The sequence below is a fragment of the Panicum virgatum genome, chromosome 2N (assembly GCF_016808335.1).
Source record: "Panicum virgatum strain AP13 chromosome 2N, P.virgatum_v5, whole genome shotgun sequence".
Lineage (NCBI taxonomy): Eukaryota > Viridiplantae > Streptophyta > Magnoliopsida > Poales > Poaceae > Panicum > Panicum virgatum.
In genome coordinates, this window is record NC_053146.1 from 50,666,320 (window position 1) to 50,685,941 (window position 19,622).

Below are 19,622 nucleotides of genomic sequence, written 5' to 3' on the forward strand. Positions count from 1 at the left end.
ATCACGAAACTAGCTGCACAACAGTAGTCGGACCTGCACGACAAAATCAATGCTATGCATATTATTTGTTAAAAAAATTCAACAACCAAGAAGTAGTTCCTGTTAGAGTAACTTGTATTGGTGTACAGTTTTAAGCAAATATAAATATCACCACTGTAAGTCTGTAACCAACTTATAAATGAGATAAGGATTCAGTCTTGGTGCAATATTGAATTTAAAGCACATTGTCACAGGTCTACTAACCATATTGCCTGAACGTACCGTGAAATTCAGTTTCCTGGACATGGTACAAGCAGACAAGCACACAGATAAAAAGTTCAGTTTTAACTAGGATGACTTAAACTCAAAAGGTACTGCATATTTAGAGTACACATAAGATTAAGTTGACGGAAGAGCATAAATGTTCAATCTTTCTGAGTATTCTTCGGTTCATTGATTGTCTCGAATTAATCAACTGCAGATGCTTCACTCTTGTTCTTCCTCTTCTGTGGCAGTTTGTGTGCAGTCTGATGTTAGAGAACCAGGAAAGCCACACTCCAGCTTTTTGTCTGGGATCCAAGTTGGCGTCTCCTTCTCCCAGCCAAACTGAATGGAATTTCTGTACCTGATGAACAAATTATCAGCTACGTTGAATTTTCCACTCCAAGTATTACCTAGATAGGATAGGCTGTAATACGGGGACATGTATGTAGAAGTGCTAACTCCAATTTGACAGCAGACGGCCACGACATGAGAGCATGGTCTGCGAAGAAGCTTCATCTTGTTGCATGAACATGCAGCACATTTTCTGATTGTCCTCGCTCCAAACTTATTCAAGTTACCACTAGATTTTGAATAAATGTGAACAGCTACACACTTCTTCCCTGACCGAACCACAAACTTTTTAACATCATCCCCCAATATAACATTGTTGCCCTTTGCTTTCATGCAGATCACCTGATGCACCTGGGCCTTCTGCATTTTGAGATTCATCTCATCCTGGACACGTTGAGGGAACTTCATTGCTGGGTCCTTGATTGCTTTGTTTGCTGCAGCACTTGTGTTTTTGAAGTACTCTATAATGCGCTTGAATGTCACCTCCACTATGGCACAGAGTGGAAAGCACTGTACCCCTTTGAATACATGGCTATGCTTATATATATCAGATATATCAGTGCCCATGATGCCATACCTAGCACTATTTGTGTCATGCAGCAGTGACCACTTTTCCTTCGGTTTCAGATGGATCCAATCAGAAAACTTTGTTATCTTCCTTTGGCTGTCATCTCCGTGATTTCATTCTTCCCCATCCTGCACTGATTTCAGTTGGCTGCATGGTTCCTTAAGTTCTGCCTCATCATGCTCGCCTGACCCCTGCTGCATTTCCTGACTTGTATTGCTTTCTTTCTCTGTCATATATTTTGATGTCAACTCATCTAGCTCCTTCCAGATGTCAGCAAACTTACTTGGTTGCATCTGCTGGCAAAGCCTCTCGAACATCATCACCAGCTTCTTGTCACTAAAATATGCCAAGAAGTTTTCAGCAAGGTGTAGCATACACCACCGGCTCCGTACATCCCTCCATGGATGTGGTTCATCAGGGTTATTCTGAATATCATCTACAGCATTTACCAACTCCACTTTACAGTCATGGATAATGCAGACACCAGGGCGCTCCTTCACAACTGATCGCTTCACATTCCTAAGAAACCAAAGCCAGCTTTCCTTTGTCTCACTCTCAGCAATAGCAAATAATACTGGAACAAGGCAATCATTAACGTCTAACGCAAGGGAAGTCAACAGAACCCCTTGATATCTCCCATATAGTGGTTTGCCCTTAACACAAAGCACAGGGCGACAGTAACTGAAGGCATGTATACACTGTGCAAGTGCCCAAAATATACAGTTGAGGACTCGGAAATCCTTGCACCCCACAACCTCTGTATCCTTGATGTCAAGAAAACTACCTGGGTTTGAACGTACTATGTCCTTAAGCAACCTTGGGACATAGTTGTATGAATCATAATACGTACCAAATCTGAATTCCAACGTTTTCTGTTTTGCCCTCCATACCTCAGGGAGACTGACCTGCTTGCCATACTTGCCAGCACATTCTGCTGTGATTTCCTTCAGTGTCATTGTTAGCTCGTGGTCTTCTAGATAGTGCCACAGATTCTCATCATCATTTGGCAGCACAACCGTTGCCAGTTGGGAGTAACCATCAGGTACTGCTTTGAGCAGAACATCATAGTGCTTGAGTTCAGAGGAGTCCGCATACAACACGAGCTTCTGAATCGCATATTTTCTCTTCATTTTATTGACAAAGGAAGTCCAACACTTGTCGGTAAATAAAACCCGGGTCTCCCAGTCCATCGCTTCGAAATACCATTCTGGATCTTCCTCAATGAATAAACTGGAGAACGCATCGTAGCAGTATTCTTTGAAAAGACCTGTGATATGGAGATCTTGTGTCTCTGGATGAAGCCGGAACAGTTTCAAGATCCAGAGCTTCACATCCACCAATGTCATCGGCCACGGCTGCGGCAGCTCCGCCACTATGTGGCTGCATGCATTCAAATCTTCTCCTCTCATAAAAAAAAAACTCTTTGGTGTTTCTTCTTCTGTGCCCGTAGTACACCTCGATGTGATATGTTCTGTGATCCTACACACCGAACAATGGCACAATATAAATGCGACAGATTCTGACGAACGAAACTAGATTCAGGAAAAGGCTAGTTGGGATGAGTGCGGTGAATAGTTGAACACGAAGCCACGAACACGAACCTGAACCTGTGCCTTCCGAGGCTTCCGAGGGGCCGCGGCGGCCTTCCGCTTCCTCCCACCGGTGGTGGCACCCTGCAATCTCAAAAACACACAAACATTAGCCAAAGGGAGATCGCGAATCGACAATACAAGGAGGATGGTGCAGCGGAGGAGGCAACATACCGGATTGGAGCCATCGGAGGCCGGACCGGACGCGTCGGGGCCGGCGGCGGTGGAGGACGCGCGCGGTGCTGTCGCTGTCGCACGGCGGGAAGAGCCCCCGCGCTTCCCCATGGACGGATTCGTCGGAGGCGGCCTCCGCTTGGCGTTGGTCTCGCGAGCTTCGACTGTGTGTCAGAGGGTGCCTGTGGTGGCTGGCGGCGGGGAAAAGGGAAGAGTTCCCTCCATTTTCTCGCATTGCGGCTGTGCCTGGCACCAAGCCAGGCCAAATCCGCAGAACGGGCCTGTTTGGGCTAAAGTATTTTTTGAGCGACCCATTGGGCCCTGGTTCACGTATATTTGTCCGTGAACACGGGTTAATCAAATCAGGAATCCTATCCATCTTCCGTTAGAATTTTAGTGGACATATCTTCTATTATTCCAGATCTATGCATCATATAGCATTGCATCTGATACACACTAGGGGCAGCAAACATGCGCTTAGCGGGCGGAAGTGGAGCAAACAGACAGCATGAGGTGGACACGTGTCGCACCATGAGTGGAGGGCGTGGTTGAGAAGTTAAACAAGTTCGTAACTTCAAATCATATTTTCTCTCGAACCATGAATCCGATTTACATTCCGTTTGAACCAAAATATTCTTTAGAATTAATGGAACAAAACAAGATCCAATATGTTATTTTATTTTTTATTTTAGAATTTCAACATTTCAACATACTATCATAACATTTTGAATAGGTCATTTCAACATATGTAGTATACTATTTCAACATTTATTCTAAAAATGTTGAATTGGTTTATCCAAAGTGTAGGATTAGTCTTTTCAGAATGTTGAATCAATTCGAAAAAAATGTTGAAGATGGTAATACTTGAATTAGAATAGAAAAATAGAAAGAAGCAAAGCACAGCAAATCAGAGGGATCGATAGCTTGCATCTCCGCTTCTGCACGTTGTTCGTTGCACTCTTGTCCCCCTGTTTTGTGCTAGCTGCATGCAATTAGGGTGACAGCGGTCCTCCTGCAGCTGCGCTGGGCCAGTCATATATTAATTGGGCCTTAGACTTTAAAGATATCACATCTATCTGTCTTCCGAAAGACATATAGGAAGCCCCTAATCAAATGGCGCACAAATTCAAACGAAATATGCTTGTCAATATTATTATTATTATTATTATTATTATTATTATTATTATTATTATTATTATTATTACCATCTACTCCCTCTATCCAAAAAGAATGTCGCCACAAGATACTTTCTCCATTCCAAAGTTCGTTTGACTTTTTTATGCCAAATTTGATCACCCATCTTATTCAAATATTTGTGCAATACATTACTTTGTTTTTGTTATAGCTTGATTTATTAGTACAAGTTCTTCAAGAATAACTTAAATTCAACTATGTTTGTATAAATTTTTTGAATAAAACGAGTGATCAAACTTGAGGTAAGAAAAGCCAAATGAATTATAATTTAAAACAAAGGGAGTAATGTAGAAATGAACAAAACATGGTGAATCTTATGAGGCACAATTTATGGGAACGGTACCATTTAATATGAAACACCTCATCTGGCCCATTTGGACTCCACCGAAATGCAAGTTCTTTCTCTTGGCTCGCTTATTAAAAGAGGCTCTAGACGGCGGACAGACTGATCACCCGAGGATGGCCAAACCAGAAGGCTTGTATGCTTTGCCACTCGCATGATGAGACCCTAGTACACCTCCTGACGCAATTCCGCTACACCCTAAAAATCTGGACGGCTGGGCAGCGTTCACATCTTATCCTACGATTCCTGGCTAATTCCAAGACCAGGGAAGCAGGCCACGTCATCAGCTTTTCCCGGCCGTCGGATCGGCCGGGCGGACGGCCCAAATCTTGCGTTTCCAGGTCATTTTGCACAAAAGTCCTCGAACTTCCCCAGAATATAACCCGCCGTCCACTCTCCTCTGTCAAATTTTTTTTGAATAGCCCCTAGACTTTCTTGAAATCAACCTGCAGTCCACCACACCTCCCTCTGACCACCATGCGCCGGCCGCCGCCACACGCCCAGCTTGCGGGCTGCCGCCGGCCGCGCGGCGCGAGACCTCGCTTGACGCCGGCCCGAGCTCACAGGAGAGAGAGAGAGAGATCGCGGAGGAACGACGGGAGAGGAGGGGCGCAAGCCAGCACGACACTGCGCGCAGCTCTCGGCCGCGGCGAACGCCGCCGCGCGCCCCACAAGCCGAATCGAACTGCCGGCGTGCGCCACCTCGGCCGCCGGCGGATCTGCCGCGCCCGCCGCACGCATCCGTGCTCAGGGCCGCCGCCGCACCGCGCCTTCGCGCCCGGCAACAGCGTCGCTTGGAGTGAGCAGCTCGGCGCCTACGCCATTCGAAAGGCGCGATGGCTTCTTCTTCCAGAAGGATCCGAGCCACACGTCGGCTCCTCCCATCTCCTCCGCCTTGCGCGAGCCCCCGCCGTGGCTCGCCACCGTTCCGCCGGCGCCAGACACGACGCGAGCTCTTTTCCCTTCGACCGCATCCCAATCTCCCCCACCCGGATTCATTCCTCCCTTCGTCGTTTTGATCTGTTCTGTTTGATAATAGATTGGGGTCTGTTCTTTAAAAAAATAATAGATTGGGTTCTCGAATTCGACTAATTGGTGTTGGGGCCTATCGGATAATAATCGGATCGAATTTCGCTGATACAACAAGAAGGATCGTACGAATTCTACTGCGTATGGTGCACATGCGGAGGATATTACAGGTAAAATCAGGAGGTGAAGTGCCTTTTACTCTTCACGCTTCAACTATTGCTTTGTCGCGTTTTGATCCCCACAAGTTGTTAATATAGGCCATCCTTTTCTTTGAAAAATATATAGGCCATCCTTTGATAGTGCTAATATAGTGGAGCTGTGAATTGTGTGTGAGCGTTTAGAATTTGGCCTGCATTATTGCTGTGGATGGTACCGAATCCTTCTGATGTGGCCTCTCGTTTTATCTTGGAAGGATAAGGTGGATTAGACTCTGACAGTAATTTCAGGCGGACGGCCATATATTTTACTTTCCAATCAACTTATCTTTGACATGGATGGGGTCACATATCACCAACTAGGAGAAGAGGACATGTTCCTTCCCTTCAATTCTTTGCTAACAATGTCATAAATCCATAACACAGTAACTGCATCTGCAATAAGAAGATGCACATAAAATGTTATAATTTCGGTATTACGTCATTATTGACAGTTGAGATTTTCACAGGGTGATATCTGTTATGAGGGGTTGTCTACTATCAGGTATCAAAGGGATCCGTGGTAGACAGCTATCAGTTAGTGTAAATTGGTGGTGGTAATAGAGGCCACAGAAGAATTTTACTAACACAGCTACAGCCAGCTGCCGGTTGCGGCTGCAGCTAAATGGGCCTGCATCTCAACTAAGAAGTCTAAAAAAATTGAAAGGAAATCTACATGTTGTGACAGATAACTAAACGAATAGGTGGTTGAAATGTTAAATAGCAGGGCTCAACTGTGTAGGGCAACTAGGAAAGTTATACCATTCAAATCGATATATTCTGTTTCCTGCACATGTTCTTTGTACTGCACATGAGTTTGCTTCATGAAAGACTAAACTTGAAATTGGCTCTTCGATAGTTGTAGTGTAGCTGTTCAGAGTTGGTTGATATCTGGTAACATGTTGGCAGCTGATAAGATTGTTCACATAGTTATTGCAGAAGATTTAATTGTGCCATTTTATCTAAATTCTTAGTTTCTATTCAGCAGTGATATTCATATTGTTACATCCACATCTAACAGGCAATGAACATCAACAAATAACTGTTTTGTTCGATTTAGTTAAGACTCATAATGTGAATGTAGATTTAAGTGTATGCCAAACAACTGACCAGGCTTCGTTGTAGTTGACATAACACTCATACATGCTTGTGTTTCAGTGCTTTTTGTGTATTAGTGCTTTTTGTGTATTTGTTCTGGAGCATGCAGTCCTGTAGTAATACACCGCTAGATAATATGCTCACTACCTGATAGTACATAATACTGATTTTTATCTAATTAAGATCTGATTAGAGGAATGGTCTATGCTTTCTCCTCTGATAATCTGGACTATTCACTTGCTTCTTATGTTATGCTTTCCTTTTCTGTATTCCAAAAATATTTTTGTGCACCACTTATTTTATCTTCCACAATGCAGTAAGTTTAAACTTTTAGTTTAATTTACAGTTTATTTCAATGCATGGACTCAAAGCACTGTTAGTGTTTTACTTTCAATAGCCTGCCTCCTAAACATCAATGCTATCTACTAAGCATTTCGTAAACTTTTTAACTAAAGAAATGCTAGATTACAACTCTATTTGGTGATCGGAATAGGATTACTGGCCACCTGGGCCCTTTACAGGCATGATTTCATTTGGATGAACCTGTTGGTGGAATTATTCCACAAACTTGAAGAACTACATGCAAATGTATGAATTTGAAGCAAGGAAGCATCTTTGGACATTATGCTGTTGTTGGATATGAATGTCACTGTATATGAGAACTTCTGTTAGTGCCAACATGAGCAGAACCTGTATTGCACATGCAGTTCAATATACAGATTATAATGGTGTACTTTACTTTCTTTTAGGAATCTGAACTCTGCTGACAATAATTAGGAGATGACAGCACATTATTATTGCTTGCTATATGATATAGTTATCTACTTATCATGCAAACCTATAATTCTGCTTGATGGGAGTTACTCCCTATTACTCCATATACATCCCATTTTTTCCGGACCCAGTGCTCCCCACAAGAAACTTCTCTATTCTGAAATCTCCTCCTGTTCAGCAAGAAGCTCACCACGCTTTGTGGGGCGGTGGTGTAGGTGAACTCCGGCAACCCCTTGCCGCCGGTGATCACCAGAACACACACCAACACCTGGAACGCACGCGAACACAGAGACACAGGGAGAATGGTACCGCAACTTCGCGACATTTTATGACTCAATTACTGAATATATATGAAAGATTACAGTGATTTGATGCCACGACGCTGCTATTTTCACGCTCCACTACTGCCGTGCCATCCCACGGTTAGAGCATGCCGATTGCCACGGACGCGATGCGCATGCCACAACCTCCTACCGGTCTGCGCCATCCCACATACGAGAAAGTCGCGAGAACATCCCCCACTACTGCTACGAACAAAAAAAAACCACTGCACGAACAAGGCATGCATCTGGCCGTTACATGACGCGCTCAACTGAACGAGCTCTTATTCAGCTAACTGAAAAAACAAACTAGAGAAGCTAGGATCATAGCCGAGCCTGGGTTATCTAACAATCTCCCCCTAACACTGGCTCGGCTCACTTCAACTTGACGACGCCCACCTTGTCACGCAGCTCGCAGAACCGCGCTTGCCCCAGGGACTTCGTCAGAACATCCGCAAGCTGCTCCTGAGTGCTTGCGTAGTCCAGGCAAAATTTTCCACTGTCCACACACTCTCGGATGAAATGAAATTTAGTGTCGATGTGCTTACTGCGATCGTGTAGGACGGGATTCTTGCTCAGGGCGATTACAGACTGGTTATCCATCTTCAGAGTGGGCGGCTGAACGACGTCGCCAGTGATGTCGCTCAGCAGCTGGACGAGCCACACGGCCTGGCACGCCCCCGCTGCCCCGGCCATGTACTCAGCTTCGCAGGTCGATAATGCCACCGCCTTCTGCTTCTGAGATTGCCATGTCACTGGCATCTCTCCTAGGAAGAACAGCACACCTGCGGTGCACTTCCTCTCATCAATATCCCCACCCATGTCGCTGTCGCTGTAGCCGATCAGATTGTTGTCGCCACTCGACAGCTTGGGGTAGACGAGGCCGTACTCTGTTGTGCCTGCGATGTAGCGAAGTAGGTGCTTGACGGCGACGAGATGCTCTTGCCGGGGCTTCTCCATGAAACGGCTGACGTATCCCACGGCAAAAGCGATGTCGGGCCGTGTGTGCACCAGGTACCGCAAGCTCCCGACCAGGCTGCGGTACATCGTCGCGTCCACTTCCGGCGTCGTGCTTTTGGTAGACAGCTTGAGGCGGACCTCCATGGGCGTTGAGCATGGCTTGCAGGTAGACCTGGGCATGGGCTGCCCGACCCGACTGACCCGACCCAACCCGCCCGAAAATAGCCCGACCCGACCCGACCCGAAGAGTTTGATGGGCGGGCTCGGGTCAAAATTTTTGACCCGGTATGACTGACGGGCCGGGCACGGGCTAAAAATTTTGACCCGAAACCCGAAAAACCCAAAGGAACCCGACATTTTACATAGGCCCGGCCCGACCCGACCCGAACCCGACCCGACCCGACTGGCTGTCGGGTCGGGTGCGGGCTCAATTTTACGGCCCGGCCACCGGGTCGGGTCGGGCACGGGCCGCTAGAAAAAACACCGGGTTTTTTTTGGCCCGACCCGAACCCGACCCGGCCCGGAGGATGCCCAGGTCTACTTGCAGGAAGCCAGACCCACCTTCTCCAGCAGCTTCTTGGCGTATGCTGCTTGACCCAGCGTGATCGCGTTCCTACCTTGCTTCACCTCGATCCCGAGGTAATATGAGAGTAGGCCGAGATCACTCATTCGAAAGAGCCGGTGCATCTCCTCCTTGAACGCGCTGACATCTTCCGAGTTCACCCCTGTGATGATCAAGTCATCCACATAGACGCCCACCACCACACGTGTCTTGCCAGACCCGCGCGTGTACATGCCGTGCTCGCTGACACAGCGCTTGAACCCAAGCTTGCGCAGACTGCCGTCGAGCATCATGTTCCATGCTCATGGCGCCTGCCGAAGCCCGTACAGTGCCTTTTCTAGCTTCAGCACTTTACCTTCATGTCCTGTAGCGACAAAACCCGGCGACTGCCGGACATAAACCTCCTCCTTCAGTTCCCCATTGAGGAATGCTGACTTGACATCCATATGATGAACAAGCCACCCCTCTCGAGCTGCCACAGCAAGCAGCATGCGAATGGACTCCATCCGAGCAACCGGAGCAAACACCTCATCAAAATCGACTCCTTCTTGCTAGACATAGCCCTTTGCGACAAGGCGGGCTTTGTGCTTGACGATGGCGCCCACCTCATCACGTTTCACCTTGAACACCCATTTCAAACCAATCGGCCGATAGCCATGGGGAAGGTTCACGAGCTTCCATGTCCTGTTCTGCTCGATGGAGGACATCTCTTCCTTCATGGCCTGGCGCCAGCACTCCTCCCGGCGTGTCTCTTCAAATGTTGCCGGCTCCTCCCCCACGGCAAGGAGAAGGTACTCGTCGACCGCAAGCTCCCGTTCAGCCATGCCAGGCAGCCCGGCCGGCCCCAGCACGTTGTCGAGGGTGCGGAAACGGAGGGGCACCTCGTCGTCATGATCCTCATCGAGGTCGAGATCACCGGAAGGAGGCGACGCGAACTCCACAGGAGAGCCTGGTGTAGAGGAAGCAGGAGTCCCTGGTGCACCGCTCCCATGCGCGCCGCCTGGCGCGCTCGCGCTCGACGTGGGCGTTCCCGGCACGACTGGCATCCCACCAGACACACCGCCCCTTGAGTGTGCCGGACTCCCACCAAGCGTGCTGCCCTCTTGCAGCTCGCTCACCGTCGTGTACTCGACGAGGAATGGCTCCGAGTCCGCTGAGTGAGCGCCGCCGTCGTGCTCGGTCCAGCTCCACGCCCTGCCTTCATCAAACACTGCATCCCGCGAGATATGGACTCGTTTGGACACAGGGTTATAAAACCTGTACGCCTTGGTCCCGGTCTCGTAACCGATAAAGACCATGGCAGTGCTGCAATCATCTAGCTTCTTGAGATGACCACCGGCAGCCTTCACATGCGCAACACACCCAAACGTACGGAAGAAATGCACAGGTGGTTTTGACCCATACCATGCCTCATACGGTGTGATCCCCTCCAGGTTTCTTGTCAGCGATCGATTGAGGATGAAGATGGCCATGAGAACAGCCTCCCCCCAAAACCAGCCGGGCATGCGCCTGGCCTTGAGCATGCTGCGCGCCATGCCCAGCACAGTTTGGTTTCTTCTCTCCGCCACGCCGTTTTGTGGAGTGTACGGCGCGGTGAGATGTCGTTGCACCCCCTCCATGGCGCAATATTCCCCCGAATGCACGCGATGTGAACTCGCTGCTGCGGTCGGTACGCGGCGTGCCGAGTTTGTGCCCCGCCTCGGCTTCGGCGCACACTTGGAGACGAATGATCGCGTCCGCCGCCTGGTCCTTCGAGCTCAGCAACACAAGCCAGATGTAGCGGCTTTTGTCGTCGACTGCGAGGAGGAACAGCTTCTTGCCGCCCGGCGTCTCTGGCGTGATAGGTCCGCATAGATCTGTGTGGACCAGGTCGAGTAGGTTCTTGGCACGGTAGTTGCTTGTAGCCGGGAACGGACGCCGCCGTTGCTTGCCCGCCATACAGCTGTCGCAGATTTGCTCGACATGATCAATCTGCGGCAGCCCTCGCACCATGTGCCCCTTGGACAGTTGCTTCAGTCCCTGAAAGCTCAAGTGCCCAAACCTGGCATGCCACTGCCAGGCCACCTCGGAGCATCTCGCGGAGAGGCACACCAGCCGATCGATCGCGAGATTCAGCACGTACAGGCGATTAGCTGAATGGGATACCTTGGCCAGGAGGTGTCGTTGCTGATCCCAGATCCTCAGGACGCCGTGTTCTATGAGGACCTTGTACTTGTCCTCATCAAGTTGGCCGATGCTCACAATGTTAGTCGTGAGCCTTGGGATGTAGTAGACCCCGCCCAGCTCCCGGTGCTCGCCGCTCTTGAGCTTGAAGAGGATGGTACCGCACCCCTCGATCGACACGACGGAGCCGTCCCCGAAACGCACGGTGCCGCGCACGCCAGTGTCCAGCTCGGAGAAGACAGAGCGCTCGGCCATCATGTGGTTCGTGGCTCCTGTATCGAGGATCCAGCGAGCACTCCCCCCTTTGGTCTTCTCACCGAGCTGCACGAACAACTTGTCCTCGCGGACGTGGATAGGTTCCCGGGTGCAAGACGACGCGGGCGACGCTGGCTCGGTGATGCACGCCGCGATCACGCCCACAAACGGCATCAGGGCGCTGTCCTCCTCCAGGACCCAGCTCACCTCTGGTTCAGCGATCGGCGCAGGGGCGGAGTCTTCCTCCTCGAAGACCCAGCGCGCATGTGTGACGCCCTCCTCGCCCTCGAGGTTTGCGTACAACTCCTCCGGAGTCGCCTCGGTGTTAAACGACATGAGCGACGTCACAGCGACATTGAGCGCGGCCTCCTCCTCCTCGGCCAGAGCGGCATGTGCAGTCTCGTCCCGCTTCTTCTTGCGGCACTCGTGGGTCCAGTGCCCCTTGTTGCCACAGTAACAACATTCGTCGCTTGCGACATCGCCGCCGCCGCCGCGTGCGCCGTTGCCGCGGCCGACTCCGTCGCCTCTCTTCTTCGCGCCTGTGCCGCGGCCTCCTCCACGTCCGCCGCCACGACCACGTCCACCGCGCGATCCATTGGATCCGCTGGACCCCTGGCCTCTGTCGCCACCGCCTCCGATCTGGAGGCGCTTGGAGACGCGCGCAACCAACTCCTCCTCGGTGAGATTGAGTTGCGCGATGTTGTTGCCGGTCCCGCTGAGGCCGTGGCGCTCCTCTGCCGCCTTCAGCCGCCCGACCAGCTCCTCCCCCGACATCGAGTCGAGATTGAGCAGGGTCTCGATCGACATGGCGATCTGGTGGTAGCGCGGGGGAAGGGCCTGTAGGAACTGGCGCACGACCGTCGGCTCGGTGTAGACGTCAGCGAGCGTCCTCAGCTACTGCACGAGCGTCCTCAAGCCGTCCTTGAAGGCGAGGCCATCGAACTCCCTCCTCAAGGTCTGCGCCTTGGCCCTGCGGACACGCTCGACGCCGAGGTTCGCCGTCTTGATGTCATCCCAGGCGGCCTTGGCGCTCTCCTTGTTTGCCATCATCACCACCATGTCGGCCAGCACCGACTTGCAAATGGCCTCCATGGCCATCATGTCCTCGTGTTCAGAGACGTCGTCGTGGTTCACGGCCTCCCACAGGCCACGCGAGCGCAACATCACCTTCATCATCGCCGACCACTCGGCGTAGTTGGTCTTTGTGAGCATCGGCCACCCCGCGTTGCCGATCTCCTTGACGACCTGCCGCTCGACGAGGACGTGCTCCCGGCGCCTCTGCCGGCGAGGCGGCGGCGACGGCGACACTCAGCGCCCACTGTCCAACGGCGTGCGCGAGTGCGACGCCATGACAGGTCCCCGAACCGCAACCGCTCTAATACCAGTTGTAGGTGAACTCCGGCAACCCCTTGCCGCCGGTGATCACCAGAACACACACCAACACCTGGAACGCACGCGAACACAGAGACACAGGGAGAATGGTGCCGCAACTTCGCAACGTTTTATGACTCAATTACTGAATATATATGAAAGATTACAGTGACTTGATGCCACGACGCTGCTATTTTCACGCTCCACTACTGCCGTGCCATCCCACGATTAGAGCATGCCGATTGCCACGGACGCGATGCGCACGCCACAACCTCCTACCGGTCTGCGCCATCCCACAGACGAGAAAGTCGCGAGAACATCCCCCACTACTACTATGAACAAAAAAAAACCATTGCACGAACAAGGCATGCATCTGGCCGTTACATGACGCGCTCAACTAAACGAGCTCTTATTCAGCTAACTGAAAAAAACAAACTAGAGAAGCTAGGATCATAGCCGAGCCTGGGTTATCTAACAGGTGGTCGTTACCTCCCTTGCGCCTCAAATCGTCTTGGCCAGAATCAGTTGGTGCCATTTGGGAGGCCGTCCCGGTTCCGCGCAGATCCAGAACAGCTCCGAAAACCGAAATCTCTAGCTCTGAGCTGTCTCCGAACTTTCTTTTCCGTTCCGGCGCACTGCTGAGGCATGGGGCGCGGCTAAGGAGGTAGGATACGCTGAGGCTGGAGGAACCGGCGGAGGGGAATGGCTCGCCGGCGGCGAGACCTGGGAGGACGAGACGGTGCAGTGAGGCTCAGAAGATCGGAGAATGGTAGGGCCGTACACCAAGGCAACTATTAAATAAATATATTATGAAGGAAACAATCGGCACGATGGGCATTTGCATAGGAAAAGCACGATCCTTGAACTCAAACTTCCTGCACAAAGAAGCTCTTCAGGTCAACAACAAAATGAGGTTGATGCATGCTTGAGCACAAAAGAGCTATGCCATTGGTTACTCCATGAACTTTTAATAGAACAAACACCTGCCATGGGCATGCTTGCCAAGCACCTGCCTTTTTCTCTGTGTTGGTTCAATCTATTTGGACTCATTTGCCGTAGCATAGTCATCAGTACATAGATGAGTTGCTGCAGAAGCAACAAAAGATCTGGAATCATATCTTTCATACATGTCTTCATAATTTTTAAATTTTGATGAAAATATGTTCTGCTTAACATAAATAACATGATCAAGATCATACTTTTGACAGGTACTCCATCTTTTATAATCTAAGTAACAAAGAATTGTGTGCCTTCAACCGGAAGCAACCCACACACTGGCCATATGCGGCAACGCCGCGAGTATTTCTAGTCCATCAGCGACTAGTGGTCGGCCGCAGGGTCGGACCCAGCTCCGGCCCATGACTAGGGCCAAATTCGGAGATGTACATGGGCCTCTAGTTATTGGACCTTTTAAGTGGATTGGATTTCTAGATTTTAGACCAAAATTAAAAAGTGGTAATGAAGATTATTGGGCCGGGACTAGGGCCATCGCCTGGGTGGCCCTAGTGGCAGGCCCACCACTGGTCGGCCGTAGGATCCATGAACGGAGTACCGTTGAAAGATCATTTATCACTGTAACAGATGAGTCCACAGGCTAGATGGCTGAGCCGGATCCTGAGCTACTGTAGCACCGAAAATACTGTAGTAGAGGATCTATTGGTTGGACAACTAGGCAGACTAGCTTGAAAGGCCAGTCTTGGAACGTGTTAATTCCGGTTGTAATCTTTTTGCGTAAAGTCGAGATGAAAGCGCAAGAGAGTTAATTAGTAGGTACTAGCCTATCAACCCGTGCTCCCGCCCGGACTAATCAGAATTAATACAAAGTTAAATCTTATAGCTTATTGCAATCGATTTTATTTTATATCACACCTTCATGTGTGTTTGATATATATTTAATTGAGCCATTTATTTGTGAATTGGTATTCTTATCTCTTATATTACACATGAATATATAGTGACATATATTGTGGGTAATATTTTTATATAAACAATACATAAATAATATATTAATAATGATAGAAATATTAATCTAGAATTTATATTGGTGCATTTTAATACTTAATTATAATTTATATGCAGATTAGGGAGTTATTTGCATTATTTTTTATAATGACATAAGTGGGTATACAAAGATTAGAGGGTTATATTAGATTTTTAATAATGGCAGAGGTGGGTAATTTAGATACATATTTAGGAGGTTACTTTAGTCCATTTTCATAATGGCAGAAGTGAGTAATTTATTAAAAAAGATAATAGATCCAATGACTATTATTAGCAGAGTTGTTGGATTAGTGGCTAGATATTTCTAATTTTTGTGAGAATTTCTAAGATTTCTCTATTTTATAGTGTCCACCTAGGATCCTAGATGGCTTCACGTCAAGCCTTTAAAAAAGTCTCCAATTAGTAATAGTAAGATGGTCCAATGTACAGAGTGGTTTTAGCCGTTCTCTCATGCCAGGTCGTTACAATCATGAGTCTATTCCGCTGATGCCATTATGAAAAGTTCATATTCCTCCTTTGCCATCGTAAAACTTGCTCCTTATGAACCACTGACTCATGTTTTTGTTTCCCCCATTGCCATTACCGTCTATTTGAGGGGTAAGTAGAGGTAACGGAAGGATGGAAGGTCTCTTCTACCCTTTAGTTTGACTTGTGCACTCAATTTCCCAGTTTCCCTCCTTGCCACTTGTTTTTGGCGGTAAAATTGGATTTGGCAGACATGCAGTTTAAGCGCATAAGTTGCAGTAGTTAGTGGTATTATGCAACAAGTTGGCTGTGATCTTGCTTGTATATATAAATATATAAATAAACTAGCAATGATATTGGCTAATGAAATAGATGAAATATGTTGGCCATGACTTGTTTTTCATGCAACATGGCATTAACCAGTTCATCCATGTCCAAGCATCCTAATAAGTTCACAATCCAGGTTGAATACAATGTTCACAACCCAAAGCAAAAGATTTGCCAGCAAGGGCAAATTACAATTTTTTTTTTGCCTCCCACAGATTTGGTGCCGACATGGTAATAAACAAAATAATATGCCAAATTCCACATATCAGGACACATTTAGCTTCCTTTTGCTTCTAGTTCCCGTTGCAGGGCTAGAAGGGGAAGTAGATACTTTGCTTCTAGTATTCATAGTAGGACTTGTATTCTGTTGAGGCACAGTCTTCTGCTTCTTTGCTCCTTTCTTTGTATACTCAAACTCATACTTGATTGCATGTGATGCTAAAGCCAACTTAAATTCAGACATGCCTGGATATATAGTTCCTACTGCCATAGGCGGGTCATCCTTATCATACACTACCTCAGGATTATGAGGTGGAACAATATCTTGCACCATCTCATCTCCCTCATCGTCTTCATAATCAGAGTCAGAATCATGGTCATATTCAGAATCAGAGAAAGACAATTCATGCAAGTCATCAGAAGGCTCAACATTTGGCTGACCAGCACCTAAATCATCATCATCATCACCCAAATGCTCATTTTCAGGTTCTAGGTTCAATATGTCGTTGTCTACAGATTTTGCTTTAAGGACATCTTTGCTACCATTCAGAGTTGTCTGGCTAGGTTCCACTTGGCATGGAACTGCCATTGAGGGGGTGCATGGTACTTCGACATCCTCTTCCCAAAGTGGTATCACTAGTTGGTCACAATTAGGAGGATAGTATGCAAGGGAGATACAACACATCTTGGTACTAACATTCTTAGCAAACATCTGAAGCAAGTCTTGGTCAGATTGGACTTGGATGTTGGATTTGGTGTCAGCACAGTAGTAAAACACTTTCACTAGGTCACCATAACCACAAGGGTATTTGTCCAACATTACATCAACTAGATCTTTGAAGTTTATTGTGTCAGAGTCTATAACCATGTCAAAGCTAAACCATCTGCATCGACTATTCGGGCTAAAAATTCTGATTTCTAAATTGAAGCTCGTGCACGGGTCCATCCTACAGGTGAACACGAAACCCATAAGTCAAATTACTCTGCAATTCCTAAGATCTATCAGACCACATCAATTTCATGTGCACAGGCAGATTAGGTGAAGGAAGATCACACTTACCCCTCTTTAAGCCAGCTCGGTTGTTTCTCAGGGGCCATTGCAACTCCACCCAGCGAATCCTGCATCGCCCCTACCCGCTTTATCCAGCAGCGAATTCGGCGTCGCCCCTACCCCATCGTCGCCTCTCTTGCTCCCTGCCTCCCTTGCTCGCTGCCGGCACCGCTGCCCTTGCTGGCCGCCGCCGCCACCCCCAGACCTAGGGTTTTAGTTGGAGAGAGACCGTGAGAGAGAGGGGAATGAGGAGTCGGAGGGGATGAGAGTGGTCTCAGGTTACACTGCCGAAGGGGTAACTGGGAGGCAAGGGCAATACTGGCACTTCATCCTCATCTTTAGCAGACATGTGGGACCAATTGAATACTCAACCTAATGGAGTAGACGGTAGTGGCACTGGAAGAAACAAAAATATGAGTTAGTGGTTCACAGGCCGCAAGAAGTTTTCTAGTGGCAACGAAGGAATATGAACTTTTTATAATGGCATCAGCGGAATAGACTCTACAATCATTGCATGGAAAATTTGGAGAGAGGAACGTAAGGGTTTGCCAACGAAAATTTCTGCCCCAAGAAGTGCTAGGGTATTGGCGTTCCGCTCACAATAGTCCTATTAATTCCCCAGCTAAAAAAACACTAGACATTCCATCTTCCGAAACCCTTACTTTTGATGTTACTTGGCGTATAATAATCTCTATATGCCAAACATTCGTTTCTTTTTGTTTTGGGCCTAAGCCGTCTGTAACTCTTCTCGATCTATTAATTAATATACAAGTCCGGCAATCTCTGCCGGATTTACGTTTCAAAAAAAAACAAGAAAATCCAATTGTGTAGAAGGGCAAAGATCATGAAGGCCAAACTAGCGTGCAGCACCAGTTTGTCGAAGTATTGAACAGAGACAGAGGAGTATAGAGTTGATGGGCAATGTAGCAGTTGCAGAAATTAATACGCTGTCACTGTATGAGAGAGTTCACCAGCTGCAGAAATTACAGGGAACTACAGATGATTGGTCAATAAAATATATAATATGGTTCTTAATCCATCTGCAACCTAAACTGTAAAACAAGTACTCCAACACAGTTGACCTTTTCTTCCGAAACTCAAACTGTACAACACAGTTGTACTTCAACACCGACGAAGGGCTAGTGAGAGTTGGTTCTACCAAATCTGAAGGATCTCTTTTGATCTTTGCAGTTCGTGTGTCATTGTGGCGACTTCTACCTTTTTCCTTCGTTTTGTACTGTATATGTTCATGCATCACGCCATGATTACTAAGAACTTGGGTCCAGTTGACTTGACTTGACTAGCTGACTCCTAGAGAGTTTGTATGTGTGTTCATACCTTGTTTACTTACGATTATAGAGATAGTCATTAATTATAGACGACTCTAAGTTAGCACTATCGTAATTAACATCCACTCACTGTCCAAGCTAAGTAACTGACAGCACAATGTGGAAAACATCTGTATCCGTTGTGTCCATTCAAATATGGTAGGTTGGGCCAAGGAAAACTCTTTTAGACCAGATTCAAGGAAGACTTACCCAGGACGAGAATAGTCAAGTCTTGGTGAAATCCGATCACTATCAAAGGTTACTCACTTCGAATTGACAAAACGGTAATTAGGCTAGGCCAGCGAGTAGGAGAAAACCATGATTGGGCAAACTGCAAGACTTTTTCCATCTGAACTAGTTTTGAGACTTCAGTTTTATATGGGAGTCGCGGACGGCATTAGTTTATACTATTCTTTACAAGAGTGAGTGAACCGCCATAGTTGAGTTACTCAGTTTAAAACGTTGTGGAACACCTAACATGTGGACAAATAGCATACATAATGGATTATGGATGCAGCCTGTTCTTCCTATGAAAGTAATCTAGCAATCTTGAAACACTAGGCACCCTCATGCTCCTTGCTCAGCACCTAGCAATCTTGAAACATTGCTCTAGTTCCCTTGTGTATTTCAGATCGCAATTATAGACCATGGTTTCTCTGAAGGTGTTTCGGGGCAGAGACATTGCTACCGGCGAGATCGTGCTACCGCCGGCAAGATCGTGCTACCGCCGGCGAACTCCGCTAACCCCGCCACCCCATGCCTCCCGCGCTAGCTCTCAGTGTGCGCCGCTCACGGCCACTGCACGCCCAGAGATGCTTCAATGCGACGACAGTGCCTACTGCAGCCATGAACCACCGCGCCGTGCCGACATTTAGGGCCTGATTGGATGACTGCATCCACCTCCAACCAGGCTCACGAGATGCAGCTTGGCCATGTTTGGATGCCCGCATTAAGCACTGAGCCAGGCCGTCGCGATGCAGCCAGCGCCTCCCAGCCTGGCTCACACGGTACGCAAAAATCCGGCGTTTCCGCGCAGCCAGGCT

At 48.2% G+C, this 19,622-nt stretch overlaps 3 protein-coding genes across 3 annotated transcripts; all 3 read right to left on the reverse strand.

The window, feature by feature from the left end:
- Nucleotides 1-307: 307 nt before the first annotated feature.
- On the reverse strand, nucleotides 308-3,126 carry LOC120661009. Its single transcript, XM_039939689.1, has 3 exons — nucleotides 2,926-3,126; nucleotides 2,764-2,835; nucleotides 308-2,641 (listed from the first exon to the last, which is right to left on the reverse strand). Exons 1-3 carry the CDS (start codon nucleotides 2,937-2,939, stop codon nucleotides 1,276-1,278), a joined length of 1,452 nt encoding a protein of 483 aa, XP_039795623.1. The 5' UTR covers nucleotides 2,940-3,126; the 3' UTR covers nucleotides 308-1,275.
- A 5,126-nt stretch (nucleotides 3,127-8,252) lies between these two features.
- On the reverse strand, nucleotides 8,253-8,981 carry LOC120662726 (secreted RxLR effector protein 161-like). The gene has a single exon (XM_039941813.1). The coding sequence runs from the start codon at nucleotides 8,979-8,981 to the stop codon at nucleotides 8,253-8,255; it is 729 nt and encodes a 242-aa protein (XP_039797747.1).
- Nucleotides 8,982-16,023: 7,042 nt separating this feature from the next.
- Nucleotides 16,024-17,539, reverse strand: LOC120661010. The gene is made up of 2 exons (XM_039939690.1): nucleotides 17,261-17,539; nucleotides 16,024-17,147 (listed from the first exon to the last, which is right to left on the reverse strand). Exons 1-2 carry the CDS (start codon nucleotides 17,323-17,325, stop codon nucleotides 16,247-16,249), a joined length of 966 nt encoding a protein of 321 aa, XP_039795624.1. The 5' UTR covers nucleotides 17,326-17,539; the 3' UTR covers nucleotides 16,024-16,246.
- Between the last annotated feature and the right edge of the window lie 2,083 nt (nucleotides 17,540-19,622).

Bases quoted from the DNA above. Each gene is read 5' to 3' on its own strand.
- LOC120661010 (XM_039939690.1), bottom strand. From the start codon at position 17,325: ATGCAGGATTCGCTGGGTGGAGTTGCAATGGCCCCTGAGAAACAACCG. The intron at 17,148-17,260 runs GTAAGTGTGATC...GTTCACCTGTAG, and splicing joins CCGAGCTGGCTTAAAGAGGG to GATGGACCCGTGCACGAGCT.
- LOC120662726 (XM_039941813.1), bottom strand. From the start codon at position 8,981: ATGGAGGTCCGCCTCAAGCTGTCTACCAAAAGCACGACGCCGGAAGTG.
- LOC120661009 (XM_039939689.1), bottom strand. The intron at 2,642-2,763 runs GTTCGTGTTCGT...TTCGGTGTGTAG, and splicing joins CTCGGAAGGCACAGGTTCAG to GATCACAGAACATATCACAT.